The 15,050-nt window shown below is 43.2% G+C and overlaps 1 protein-coding gene across 1 annotated transcript in view; it reads left to right on the forward strand.

Moving 5' to 3' along the window:
* ACAA2 (acetyl-CoA acyltransferase 2) overlaps window positions 1–8,313 on the forward strand; it is a 19,875-nt gene extending 11,562 nt beyond the window's left edge. Inside the window, exons 7-11 of the mRNA XM_035903089.1 lie at window positions 1,897–2,072; window positions 3,096–3,225; window positions 5,470–5,540; window positions 6,614–6,768; window positions 7,664–8,313. Coding sequence (XP_035758982.1) covers window positions 1,897–2,072; window positions 3,096–3,225; window positions 5,470–5,540; window positions 6,614–6,768; window positions 7,664–7,748 — 617 coding nt within the window. The 3' untranslated portion in view covers window positions 7,749–8,313. The remainder of the gene's footprint in view (window positions 1–1,896; window positions 2,073–3,095; window positions 3,226–5,469; window positions 5,541–6,613; window positions 6,769–7,663) is intronic.
* Window positions 8,314–15,050: the final 6,737 nt, after the last annotated feature.

Here is a 15,050-nt window from a genome sequence, read left to right on the forward strand (position 1 = left end):
CTCAGCTCTGCCCGCAGCCTTCTCTTCTCCAGGCTGAACACCCCCAACTCTCCCAGCCTGGCCTCAGAGCAGAGGGGCTCCAGCCCTCACAGCATTTTAGTAGCCCTCCTCTGGCCCCGCTCCAACAGGTCCATGTCCTCCTTGTGCTGAGGGCTCCCGAGCTGGACGCAGGGCTCCAGGGGAGGTCTCCCCAGAGCAGAGCAGAGGGGTGGAATCCCCTCCCTTGCCCTGCTGGCCACACTTCTTTTGATGCAGCCAAGGACATGGTTGGCCTTCTGGGCTGCGAGCACACATCAATGGCTCACGTCCAGCTTTTCATCCACCAGCACTCTCAAGTCCCTCTGGGCAGGGCTGCTCTCCATCCCTTCTTCCCCCAGCCTGTATGGATACCGGGGCTTACCCCGACCCAGGGGCAGGACTTTGCACTTGGCCTTGTTGAACCTCATGAGGGCAGGCCCACCTCTCCAGCTTGTCCAGGTATCATATGCTATTCTACAACCCTTGAAAGAGGTAGAGCAGGTGGAATCTGAAGAGGGGATATTTGTTCAGGTCCTGTGTTTAAACTGTTCTCTGGGTGGTTTACATGGTCAAAGCCATATTTCAGAGGCATTGGGTTACCGTGAAATGGATTGATAGTGTGAACAGGGTGGTAGGCCAAAAGCTGGTAGAACGTGTAGTAGTCGTCCTGGGCCTTCAACATACATTGTAACCCAAAGGTGAACATAAGAAGCAAAGATCTGAACATACTTCTAGATCCTAAGGATGGTACTTTTTAACAGCTGCTACTCTTGAAGGAAAGTTTTGTATTTTTTTCAATGGGTGTAGCAGTGCTTTTTGTAACTTTTCTCATGGTGTGTTACCTTCCCTGCTGATCTTGTTAGCTAACTCCTGCCATTCCTGGAATCTTTGCTAGAAACTGTGCCCCTGAAGAGGCTTTTGCTTCTTTTCTTGTTTTCTGGGATTCTGCCTTGCTGTTTTTATTTCTGCTTGTTATGACCAGTTCATCTTATTCCACACTAAAGAGAGAGTCCTGTAGCTAATCTGGAAAGAAAAAAGACATTGTAGAATTTATTGAGAAAGTTTAGAGGTAGCTAAACGACATCAGGTCTGGCAATTTCAGTGTCTTAGTTTTAAATCCCTTGGAGTTGCATTTGTGGAATGATTCAAAGTGGCTGAGAGTCTTGGTTCCGTTTTGGGAGATAGGAGTTGTTTTGGTTTTAAATGTCTATGTTTAGATGAACATTGTGGACACAAAAGGTAGCACTTAGTTGCCTGACTATTGGCGTCTAATGTCATCTTCGGTGATGTGCCCAGATGCTCTAACAGGCATCTTAGATACCGACAACGGCTTGAATTGTCTCAGGTTGTTTAGGCAGCTGAATCCCATTCGACGATCGTGACTTGACTCTGAGATGCTGTGGAGGAGCAGCTTGAACAGGGTTTTAATTGATATACAATAGCTTATGCTGGTTATCAGCAGAGAAAATGTGGCTCGGGATTTTTTTTGCATTCCTCTCGTGAGTGAGATTTACAGCTTCTTGGGCCTCTGATAAGTGACAGAGCTGTAGAACAAAGCAACAATACAGGGGGATGTGTACCAAAAATAAATCTAGTGGGTTAAAAAAAAATAATAAAAGAGTTCAGTTATTTAAAGCTGAAATAACACTTTAATACTTGAGACTTTCTTTGGAGAAGTTTGAGAATGTATTTGTAGGGTTTTTGCCCAGTTTCTGAAAAACCAGCCAAACAATAAAAGCATAAACAGTACTGTCCCTGAACTCGTGTTTAAAATAGAGCAAAAGTTGTGTGCACATGAAAATAGGATTATTGGTCATGCTGTGCAATCATCTTGATATTTTTATCAGAGTCCTTTTTTTTTCCTTTTTGTGGTTGCAGCTCATGATGCTGGTTACTTTAATGCTGAGATGGCACCAATTGAAGTGAAAACGAAAAAGGGAAAAGAAAGTATGCAAAAGGACGAGCACCCAAAACCCCAGACCACTCTGGAACAATTGGCAAAACTCCCATCTATCTTTAAAAAGGATGGAACGGTGACTGCTGGGAATGCTTCAGTGAGTACGTCAACGCCTTGGGTTGTGGAAGTGTCACCTCTAAGGTTCTCCAAATTTATTGTCGCTGTATTTCTGTCTCACTGAGCCACCTTTGGCTGTCAGTGGTGTCTCCTGACAAAAATGATTTCTAATTCTGCAGTTGAATGCCCCTGATTGACTGTTCCAGCCCCACGATGGCAGAGGATCCTTCAGCCTGCCCCTATGTCCTAATATGTGGTTCGGTGGACTGTCGCTGTTCTTTCAGTGAGGCACTGACACTTCATCAGCCTTGAGTTACGCAGTTGATACCTGCAGTGGCTGTACAGAATTAGCCATTCTGCTTTCTTTTGGGGGCGATGATTACTGAACTTTACAAATTACACATTACAAATGATGACTGAGCTTTACAAATCATGCATGATATTAGTGGGCGTGCTGCTGCTGCTCGTCGTGCTACCAGAATTGCGCTACCGCGGTTAAGTATCCTCTGTAGTCCAAACCACATTTTGCTCTTACCCAGAGTAGACTGGGTGCTTAGCAGCGTGTCATTACGGACTGTTCCTCTTACAGTCATTATCTTAATCAATTGATTAATGTTCTTTGGGCCAGAAGGACCACTGTGATCATATAATCTGAATTACTGCCTAAAATAGATCATAGCCACAGTAAGTACGGGTGTCTGTAAAGTATCTTTTATAATTAATACTACATACATTACCCAATATTAATAGTGTTCTTGTAAGTCCGCAGAATGATGTTTCCAGTGCAAGGGAGATTTTAAATGGCAAAAAAATGTATTTTACTTTTCTAAAACATTGGAATTAATTAAGCAACTATACTTAACTTTCTTTCACAGTCCACAGAATAGTGAAAGATTGTGATTTGTTATTTTGAATAAACACTAATACAGTTGTCTGTTAAACATTAATAATAGTGTCTCGGACTCAAGCTTTTTTTGAGGGGCATATTTAGTTGTAAAGTGTGGGGGGTTTTTTGTTTGTTTGTGTTTTCTCCACTCAGAATGCTTTTCTCTCTTATTGCAAGGGGGTGTGTGATGGAGCTGGTGCAGTCATCATTGCCAGCGAATCAGCACTTAAAAAGCACAGCCTCACTCCTCTGGCAAGAGTGGTAGCCTATCACTCAGCTGGCTGTGATCCTTCCATAATGGGCATTGGTAAGTTGCAGTAAGGAGCATTATTTTATAGCGTCGAGCAACATTAAAATATTCTCGTGTTGGGCTTTCTAAAGGAAAGAAAAGGTAGGCTGCAGCGTGCTGAGTCTAGTAGCTCTGAAGATGTTTGTGTGGCTCACTACAGCCAGGCTGTTCCTTCCGCAGCATCAGTCTGTCCCTCTTACACAGAGGGACTGACTGACTCCCCAGGTTGGCTGAAGGGAGATGTGCAGTGCCTGGCCTATAGCGTAAGCACTGAACTGTAGTCCCCCAGGCACCTTTTTTTTAATTATTTTTACTCTCTCTGTTAGTAAGTCAAGAAATAGTCACTCAATTTTTTTAAAACCAGTTTTCTCCTGAAACTCAGTTTAGTTTCCTGTAAGCTTTAAATCCCATTATTAAATGTGTAACGAAGAGTTGTCTTCCTCACCTCTTGCTGAAGGAGTATAGGCTCTGGGTCTCACTTTCAGCAGTTACTTGGTTGCTCAAGCTAAGATTGGATTCCAGGATCCACATCTGTTCGGGTATTATTTTGGCAAACCAACTACATCTCTTTTATTTTTAGTCCCATATTTTATGCTTCCTAATCAAGTAGCTGTTAACGCAAACAAACCCTCAAAGCCAATCCAGACATCCCAGGATTTTCCCCTTCTGTTTAGTTTGTAGACGGCATTGTATCCCAGCATCGCTTTGCCTTTCTGCCATTCTGTTCAGAGAGGTCATTGTTGACTGGTTCCGTGTGTTGGTAGAAATGTAAATGAAGCATTGTCAGATTTCTTTTCTTGATCAGACTATCTGACTAACACAACCTTCAAAGCAAATGTAGAGGGAGGGTTTCTTTCGCTAGACTTCATGCTGTCATTGTGCTTTCTAAACTAGCCCATTCTTTCTAGGTCAGGCAACTCCTTCAGCTTGTTTAAAAACTTCATAAATCATATGGAGAAACAGTTAGTATCCTAACTCCTTAACACCACAGCTTGTCCCCAGCAACTCAAAAAGACCAGATGAGATTCATCGACATGACAGCAACAGATCTGAGAACAGGGGCTCAGACTGAGCAACTGCCCTTTCACATACCGATAGTGATAGGGAGTCCGGCCTCACAATGTCTAGTGAGAGAACTCATTATTTTAGGGAAAAAAGAGAGAGAGAGAGGGGTGGAGGGAAAGTCTGCTTGGCTGTCATTAATGGTCTTTGTATTGTCCACATGAGACCCTCCCATTACTCTCACGCGTAACGGGCATACTAAAATCTGTCTGTAATGAGATGCATTTAGAGTCTAGGACTAAGCCGCCTGAGGTTTTCTAATAGTCCACTGGGGTTTGAGCTGGGCCCTTCTTTTAATTTTTCTGTCTCTTTGGTCATTTACTTGTTTTTATGGTTTTTATTCTTTGAGCTATGAGTTTTCAACACCATTTTTTGAGAGCAAGATAGCATTTAGGACTGTTAACATTTTAGGACTGGTTTTTTTTTGTCTAATGATCAGCTACCATCTAACATCTCAATATCTTTGTCCTACAAGCACGGATCAGATTAGCCCTTTCAAATTCTCTTTGAGTGCCTCTTTCCTTAGGTAGCTGTGCTTTGAGATTAATCTCTGCTAGTGGATTATACTAGGTCGTAGATGTCAGCTTTCTTCCAGAGAACAGTTTTATTGCCAGACTCTGTAATGTTCTCAAAAAAAAAATCTTAGTGTCTTCAGTTGGCCAGGACCTGGGTCCAAGGGAACATTTTATTGTTAGGTTTTTTGACTAGAAGATTTTCAGATAAGTTATATTAAAACAGTACCCATAACTGAACGCATGACCAGCGAACTCTAGAACAGCCTGCCTTTTTCTTCTTTGTATACCTGGAAGCTACAAAATGTAGCAAAGAATAAGCTGAACGAAGAGTATTGGAAAGGAGACTGCCTCAAAACTGTGGTGAAGTTTTATTTGGCTGGGGACTGTCAGTTCTCTTGACTTGAAAGCTATGCGTGTGCTTGCCAACATAGCTGTGCAGCCTTAGTGACATTCTTAACTTTCCCTGGCAGTGTGTCGAGAAGGCTGCCAAATAATTTTGACATTTAGGGGTTCTCTTACCACCTAATAAAGCAGGTGAGTGACCTATCCAGAATTCATTGGCCGCACAGAGGCTCGTGGGAGGGGATCTGACGAGGCTTCATGAAGCTACCCTATGTATAATATGTATAAGCCTTTATTTAATTAATTTTTATTTAACTAACTGTGCATACAATTTTCCAAATAGGCCCTGTACCTGCAATTACCGAGGTTCTGAAGAAAGCAGGATTGACCCTGAAGGACATGGATTTGGTAGAGGTAAGGAGTTTTTAACATGGACAGTGAGGTTACTCCTGATCTTTTTAGCAGAAACGCTCCACTCATACGTGTAGCCTGCCATCACAAGGTAGGTGTTTCTGCATGTCTGGAGGCCCCCTGTTTTAGCTCGCCTGTCCTAACATCTATCCATCTAGTTTCTACCACACAGTCATTACAAAAATCTCAGGCACGTGGAAATTGAAAATAGCGTGATAGCGTTCCATGGAAAAAAATATCCCTGTGTGACATGAGATTTTACTCTGCTGGCTGCACTGTTAATGTTTTAAGTTAGATCAAGCCTCTCCCTTGTGAAAAATGCCATTTTTTGTCAGAGCAATATGTCATGAAAAAATGTCATGAACACATTGCATCAGAATGTACCACACCTTTTTTTTTTATAAAATAATAATACATAACTTGCTTTGTATCACAGGTACCAGAAGGATTTGAATTTACATTAGGTTGGCCTGAGAATTTGTATGTTGTCTGAGTGCGCTTCTGTAAACACAATGTTTTAATATTTTTCTCAATCAAAACGACCTGGAGAAGAAGTGCACTTCATTTAATCTTGTGTGCACACATGCTGCTGAAAGCTTGTGTGGAAAGGGTAGGGCTGGAACCCCAGGCTGCTGGGGAGCGGCTGGGGGAGCTGGGGGTGTTCAGCCTGGAGCAGAGGAGGCTGAGGGGAGCCCTCATCGCTCCCTACAACTGCCTGAGAGGAGGGGGGAGCCGGGGGGGTCGGGCTCTGCTCCCAGGGAAGGGGCGATGGGACGAGGGGCACCGGCCTCAAGTTGTGCCAGGGCAGGGTGAGGTTGGCCATGGGGAACAATTCCTTCCCCTTGGGGCTGTCAGGCACTGGGAGGGGCTGCCCAGGGAAGGGGTCGAGTCCCCACCCCTGGGGGGATTTAACAGCCGGGCAGAGGCGGTGCTGAGGGCCAGGGTTTGGGGGTGGGATGGCAGGGGTAGGGTGATGGTTGGGCTTGATGATCTTAGAGGTCTTTTCCAACCTAAAAGATTCTGTGATTTAATGAAAGTCAGACCTGAACAGTTGTGTTGTTTCTCTGATGTTTTAGGTGAACGAGGCATTTGCACCTCAGTATCTAGCTGTCGAAAAAGCTTTGGGCCTTGACCCTGAAAAAACCAATGTCAACGGAGGTGCCATTGCTTTAGGTCATCCTTTGGGTGCTTCAGGATCACGGATCACAGCTCATCTGGTTCATGAATTAAGGTACGCACGTAACCGATAGCTGCTGGTATTTACGCCTGCAAAAGATTTTTGGTATGGATACTGTGTGACTAAAATCTTCCAGTCTGGGGACTTAAAACTCTCCACACTGAAGTGTACTGCTTTCTACAAATCCGTTACCTTTGTGCTGTAGTCCAGGTCCTGCAGCCTGGCTCTTATTCTGTTGTCATTACAGGATTTTTTGCTCCCTCTAGATCTGATCCAAGCCTGCAGTAGTCAGTGGGAAGTTTTCCTTTACTGAAATGGCCTTTGAGCACAGTCTGTGCTTTTCTTAACAGGATCCATTTAAAAGGCTTTGTCATCACCTTCTTTCTTCTTTATTCCATCGTCAGGAATTTTCACTCTTTTGGCTTACTTGATATGCTTAGCACCATTTTAATCTGAATTTCCTTTTTTTTTCCCCTCGGGGCAGAGATCCCTGTATCTTTTTTCTTGTACCCGCAACACTGTATTAGTGTTCAACCATAAAGCCTCAGGGAATTTGCACTTTGCAGAAAACTGTTTCTTGGTGCGTAGCTTCTAAAAACTACCTTGGCAATAAAATCAGATTTTACTTAACGCCATTTTTATTATGTGTTGAAACCACAAGTATCCCGTAATGTCATTCCTTGCTGGTTTATGTTCCTAAGAACAATACAACATACCATCTCTTAGATGGTAAAAGACTCAGCCTGCAACTTCTCCTTTTTCTACAGAAATATTTCAACATCAGTTGAGGCTTCACGATATTTTTCTAGGAAAAGAGGAACCTACACATTCTAAAACATCTTCTTTAGTAGTACCGAGTTGACAGATAGTTTCCTTTCATAAAATCAGGACAACAGCTACTATGGTTTCAGAAATGTAAATAATTTTCACTGTTTCTTTTTCTGTGCAGGCGTCGTGGTGGGAAATACGCAGTTGGGTCAGCTTGCATTGGCGGTGGACAAGGTATTGCTCTTATCATTGAGAACACAGCCTGAGAGATTATGGAGACTGCAGTGTTGCCCGAATTTCTAATTCCCTGGGAAACTTCTGCTTTTGTGACAATGAAGCGTCACTACCTGCCTTCATTTTGTGCCATTCCTGCAAGGTAAAGGAATAGCTGAGAAGTCTGGATTCTGATTGAAAAGATTAATTAATGTCTTTCTAACTAAAGGAAGTGTAACAGTAATATAATTTCCCACCGATGAAGTATTTTCTAAAAGCCTCTTTTCAATCAAAGTTAATGTATCTAGGCAAAATTCTTTTAATTTCCTGAGGAAATTGCCTGTTAAACTTTCACCAAACCTGCCTTAAAATAGCAGTCAGTGCAGCTTTTTAAGCAAGTATTGCTTAAACTACTTCAGCTACTGTTGCTATCTGGCACACGTGCCTCTTTTATCATCAGGAAATGTGAAAATTTAATTGGAGACCTTCTGAAGTGTATGCTGATTGCAGATTGATGCCTATAACCTGTACCCTGCTGTTTTGCAAGGGAAAAGAAAATGAGCCAAAGCTGAAATTTCCATTGTGCCTCCCAAAAGAACAATAAATACAACAGAAAAAAAGGGCTTGGTGTTCGTTTGTTTGTTTGGGATTTTTTTTTAAAGTAAATCACTGTGAGAATTGGTACTTTTGGTAAGTCAGTGTTTGTTTTTGGAGAGACTGTTTTTCCTGGCTGAGAAATAACTGGTGTTTATTAGGTAGTTTCTAGAAAATGCTAGCAAATCTGCCAGCCTCCCAAGAAGGGGAGTAGTTGCATCGAACTGGGCTGCTGCATGGTAACTGCATACACACAGCAGCTCATTTCTTATCTTCCTCGGATAGTATTATCTGTATCTCTTGCGTGACTTATCATGGGCTGTTCTTAGTTAATTTGAGAAGTGCACCGTCTTTGAGAAGTCGTCTCGCCTCTCGCAGGCAGTGGACTTGGAGTTACCAATCATGTGCCGTAAAGTAGATTACATTTGGATGAAAGGAGATCTTCATTGTACTCACTGAATTCCTCTGGGCTCGCTGTACTGTCAAGAGCAACTTGCAGCTTGCTCTGATGTGGATGCCTACATCAGATACTCAGTTGGATGGATCCATGTCAGAGACAGCATGCGCTTCTGTACTGTGCTACGTAGACTAAAATAGCAGCAAAGACTTCAGCCTTTACACTTTCTCATCCTCTGTCCACTGTCAAAATATTGCTTCTTTACAAGTTCTTCTTGCCACTCCAGTGGCATGAGCTGTGACGATTGTGAAAGATGGGGGGGTTCCTCCAAACCTGACTGCCTAGCCTAGCAGGAAATTTGGGTCAAGGCAAGTAGTGTTACAACTGGCGGATAACAGGTGAAGTACACTGATCACCGTTCCTGGGGGTTTTATGGATGCAACATCATTAATGACTGTAGAAATATTTGGTGCTGTTTATATGGATTCAGAAAAACCCAGCTTCCGTAAGGCAGCAAAGTATATGTTCATCCAACACAGTATCTGTTTTTCTGCTGTATCTTAGTAAGTTAGGGTTACCAGAGTTTCTCTGTTCAAGGTAACGGTTGCCGCATGGATTTTATAAAGCGGGATGTTTTCTATTCTTATTTCCTTCCATAATAACCACTAACTAATTCCCTCTTCCTTCATGACTGTGGATAATCACTGAACTCTTATTTTCAGAGAACTGGCCGCAGTTTTTCCAAGATCTCGCCCCTGTGTGGTAACAGTTCTTTCAGAGCTCATCCCTGTGTAGGTACAGTAGAGAATAATCCCCTTCATCCACTTTATTTTGCACGTAATGTTTCATTTTCCCCTTTTGTCACTCAGTTTTTTGAGATCCATGTGTAAATCTAGCTGTGAGAGTTGAATTTGGTCATCCTGAATAATTGTGTCCTTTCTGCAAAGTGCATCACGATGTCCACCTCATTTTCCAGATAACTTAGGAACGTGTTACCAGCGCAGATGACTGTACATCCCGCTAGTAACCTTTCTTTGCTGGGTGAGCCAACTGCTTATTCCCGTATCGTTCCATTTTTATCCTGTTCATTTCCTGTAAGAGCCTCTGATGAGAGGCTTTGTCACACTGAAGTGAAACAGAGAAATCCTTTCTCATGAACTTACTGGGACATAATGTGTTGCACTTCTAACACATGCAACCTCTTCAACAACTTCTAGGTCTTATAAAGTTCAGTGTCTGCTGGCAGGGGCAGTAAGGGAAAATGCCCTTGTTTTGGAAGAAGATTTAATTTCATTCCTTTTGCCTGTCTGTGGCCTCAGGCTGCAGTGCCTGGTGGTATAAACACTCCCTCTAAAGGATGACAAGTTCAGTGTGGTTAGGGAGAACGCAATCCCTTCTTTAGGTTTAAAACCAGCCTAGGTGTTCTAGTTAGGATGAGTTATGTGTGGATTGTCCAAACCTGGGCTTCTGCTCTCTGGTGCCCGTTTGAAATGGGGCTGCTTTGTTAGACTGCTGCCAAAAGGGGTCCTTTGTGTCATTTAAATGGTTGAATGGTGGAAACCACTGGCAATTTGCTCTGCGTAGCCTACCAGTCGAGTGAGTTGTCGGTGACTTTGTCTCCAGGGAGAAGCCCTTCTTCTGAAAGGTGGATGGATGCTCTGGGTTTAGGGGCAATGTGCTGCATTCCTCTTCTGTAGTTCCTGATTTCACTTTGAAATCTAAAGTGTGGTATTCCCCAGAGTACAAAACCAGGTCCTGTGCTAGGTCGTGCACAAGCACAGTTTGCTGGGCTTCAGAATATTGGCTTTTTCTTACCAAGTTATTATTAAAGACTAGCACAAGCATTGACATTTGATTCCTGAGCCAATCTTCCACGATATATGGGGGTGCCTAGCCTTGAGGGTTTGATCTGAGCCTGTCTTTACTAGCAAGCCCAATCATTTATTACAGAGTAACAGCAGTAATATCTGATCCTTGCACATCATTCCAAAGTACGTTCTCCAGTTTCTCAGCTATAACAATGGTAGAACCGTGTTTCTGCCTTTGGGAAATGAAGACATCTTACTGAGAGCGACCTGGATTTGGGGAATTTAATAGTGTCCTGGAAGGAGCAGAAGATATAGAAGAAAGGTGTTGGATTTTAGAGGGATAATTACATATCTTGACTGTACCAAGTGCATACTTCTTTTATTTCTTTTTAGGCTCAGGTGTATGGTTTGGGTTTGTGTGAGTAGTCACCATGATGCAGCATAATGAAAATGTTGATTTTGTCTTTTTTGAAGTGTGTGAGAAAAGAAAGCATTTGTGGAAAATATCCATTACCTGTGCGGTATTTACTCCTAAACGTAGATGTAGCTTTCTACCGCTGGGTGGTGCATGTTAAACACCCTGCAGATCCCACTGTATTACAAAGGCATTTGCTCTCCGTGTAGCAGCACAGCTCTTCTCGTAAGCGCATGCTAGGTTAACCTTGAAACTGAATCACCCAAAATTTCAGGTCCCATTTCCCCTTTTGTGGGTTTTACACAGGCAGGTGCCATGATACCAACATATCTTTGCTACCGTACACCCCAGAGTCTTCGGTGCCTCTCGATTTCAAGTGAATGAGAACGCATCTGATGTTTTACAGAGTGGGTTCCGACTGCAATTTGAGAGGACGTGTTCAACAGGATGGTGACTGAAGTACTATACCTGACAGAAGACAAAGAAGAGAATAGATTATGATTCCTTTGTCCAGAAAAAAAGCTCTCAAACCTTAATCTGAGGCAAGTGTATGTGAGAGAGAGGGAGAAGGTACAGAGACCTGACAGAGGTAGACTTAACCTGTTGCACTCCTTTCTGCATTATATATAACCAGTTCTGTTATGCTTCTAGTGGAGCTCCAATAATTAAGATGAGATGTTGTGTAGCATTCTATAAAAAGCAAAAATTAAATCTCGAAGCTGCTAAAGTGCACAATTTCAGGCAAGTCTCACCTCACTGTGAGAGTATTTCTAATAAGCTCTTTCTCAATCTGTAAATCCAGACATTTTCCATCTGATGCGATGCTGCTAAGCTGGGCAGGGCTCTGTCTCGCCTCTCCACCGCAGCAGAGTCCATATCTGACTGGGGCAGCTGGATGCCGCACAGGGTCATTCTGAGAGTTCACAAGCTAAGGGTTTAGTGACGGGGGTGCAGTTTCTCTCTTCTGAAAACAGCTACGAGGAACTGGTGATGTCTTTGCTGACTTAGGTACATTTACACAGAAAATTAAATTGAAATGAATAATAGACTGGAGCATGATTGTTGGTTTTAGTTTATAATGAGTAAGTATTTCTATGGAAGATCAGTTAAGAGAAAAAGGTAACATTTTTGAACTTACTTAAGGCTGCCATTTGATAACAAATCCAGCTGTAGGGCTAGTAATGCCAGGTCAAAATCCCGTAGCTGTAGGAATTGCAGGGCAGATCAGGTGTAAACTCAAGCTGCTAATGGACAGCTATTTGAAATTGCCAGCGTGATAAATTCACCCTGGCAGGTATTAAGCCAAAGCAGCTATTGTTTTTCCTTTGGTGGTCATGCTCTTACTCTGATTCAGTAGGAGCAGGGCTGTATGTTCACACCCTGCCTGGGCTGAATGTGTTTTCTGAGAATCAGGAATTGCCCAAATGTGGCATTAAGGATTGTGAAAGCACAGCTTTCATCTCTTTGAAAACCAGCAAGATGGTGAGCTGTCGCACAGAAGATTAAGACAGCAAGCTCAGAACAGTTAACGTGCCAGTCGACGGGACGATTGTGGTACCTGACCTAGACACCAACAGCAGGCAGACTGAATTCTTTTTTTTTTTCTTGTTGTTTCTATGAGTCAAAACCTATGAACTGTGGGGGAGAAAGAAGCAGGAAGAGGAGAAAGGGTTTGGGCTTTTATTTTTGTGTTTCTGCCTGATAACCTATGCGAAATGTTTATCCTTCTTGTTACTAACTAATCGGTTAATGGAGCTTGGAAACACCATCTGACTACATTGCAAAGGAAAAACTCACCCAAGGAGTTTTGCTTTGAGAGATCTCAACATTGTCAGCAAGCTGGAGCTTGGAATTTTTACGGTGTTAGGTTCTTCTGCAAGTTCCTTGCAGTACTGTATCCAAACATGTTTCTTCAATGTTGAGAAAGATTGAGAAAGAAAATACATTTCATGTATTTTCTCTAGCAGTGTATTTATTATAGCTGTTGCCAGGGAGAAAAAAAAAAAATTCTTAATCCCTCTTTATAAACATTTTGTATAAGATACACGTGATAAAATCATTGGGCTTTTTGTTTTTCTTGCAAGAATATTTTACACTGACAGTGGTTTTCCGCTCTTCTGTGGTTATTTATAAATAGAGATTTTTCAGGTCTTGAAAAGTGATTTGCAAAATCTAGAAAGAGTGCAAAGCAGAAGACAGTGTAATTTAAACACAGAAGGGAGAACTTAGGAGATGGCGGCACACTGAGAAGTTGTATTTACTGGACCTCTAATCATTGAATTGACCACTAAACAACTCATTTGCAGGCGTTTTTTTCCTCAAACTCCCAAGGCTAAAGTTTCTCACCCCCACAAAACTAAAGTTATGTTCTTTTTAAGAAAAAGTATACTCACCAGACTCCAGAAGCTTCTAAATCATATTTTAAGAATAATAATAAAACCATGACATTCAGCAAATCTACAGTTGGTAGAGTGGTAAAAAATTGACTAATTTGGAGAAAAGCCTGTAAGGTTGTGGCGAACAAAAAGCAGAACTCGGCATTTATGACTACTGCGCCAACAGCGGCACGTGTCAGTCTTCAAATGCTGAAGATTCAGGGGAAGGTAGTAAGGAAATAGAGCATGGAGTAGATTGAGCATGGAGTAGAGCATGGTGTAGGCTGAGTATGGCGTAGACTGAGCATGGCATAGATTGAGTATGGTGTAGATTGAAGTTGAGGGGAAGGGCAAGTATGGATATGAACCAAGAACTCACTGTGGCAGGTGTTGAACACAGGACAAAACTACGCTACACAAACACCAGTATTTATTCATTACCACTAGTTCTTAAAAAAAAAAAGGTGAGGTTCAAATGCTCTACGCAAGGAGCAGGGATGTCCTGTCTCTGGCCTCTGTACCTAAAGCATTATGTCCTGGAGACAGGGAACCCCACGTCCTGGTGCTCTCTGCAGAAATACGTGCATTAGGCTCTTTGCTTCAGGGAAAAGCCGTGACCAGCTATGTACCCAAGCATAAGCCTGGTTTTGGTGTGTGATTAGTCCTGGTGAATCCAGTAGAATAGAATAGACTAGACTATTTCAGTTGGAAGGGACCTCCAAGGATCATCTAGTCCAACTGCCTGACCACTTCAGGGCTGACCAAGTTAAAGCACATTGTTAAGGGCATTGTCCAAATGCCCCTTAAATACCAACAGCCTTGGGGCATCAACAACGTCTCCAGGAAGCCTGTTCCAGTGTTTGACCACCCTCTTGGTAAAGAAATGCTTCCTAATGTCCAGTCTAAACCTCCCCTAGCACAGCATTGAACCATTCCCATGCATCCTGTCCCTGGATCCCAGGAGAAGAGCTCAGCACCTCCCTCTCCACATGCCCTCCTCAGGAAGCTGCAGAGAGCCATGAGGTCGCCCCTCAGCCTCCTCTTCTCCAAACTGGACAAGCCCAGAGTCCTCAGCTGCTCCCAGAGGATGCACCTTCCAGCCCTGCTATGTTCCCCTCCTCTGGACGCATTCGAGGACCTTCACATCCTTCTTCAACGGTGGGGCCCAGAACTGCACACAGTACTTGAGGTGAGGCTGCACCACAGGTGAACACAGCAGGATAATCACCTCTTCTGACCTTCAGGTCATGCTTCTTCAGGTCATGCTGTATGTGATGCACCCCGGGATGCAGTTTTCCTTCTGGGCTGCCACAGCACACTGATGGCTCACACACCAGGTCCCTTTCTGCAGTGGGCCGCTCTCCAGTCTCTCCCAATTTATATTTGTGCCCAGCATTACTCCATCCTACGTGCAGAATCTGGCATTTGGACTTGTTAATTTTCATCCCATTACTCATAGCCCAATGCTTCAATCTCTCTGCGAGGCAACTTGTCCCTCGAGAGAGTGAACAGCACCTCCCAGTTTGGTACCATCAGCAAACTTGCTAATGGTGCATTCAACTCCTGCATCCAGATCATTGATCAAAACATTGAACAGAACTGGCCCTAGAATTGAACCCTGTGCAGTTGCTTGCCTACTTATAGTTAGACATGACTTTAGAAGATCAGTGAACGCAGGTTGATGTGACTGCAGAATGAACCTTGTCCTTCACTGAAGTTCGTCGTTCAGCCTCCCTGAGGTGCCTTCTCCCTTACCAGCCCACAGA

The sequence above is a fragment of the Egretta garzetta genome, unplaced genomic scaffold (genome assembly GCF_000687185.1).
Source record: "Egretta garzetta isolate BGI_Z169 unplaced genomic scaffold, ASM68718v1 scaffold179, whole genome shotgun sequence".
Classification (NCBI taxonomy): Eukaryota; Metazoa; Chordata; class Aves; order Pelecaniformes; family Ardeidae; genus Egretta; species Egretta garzetta.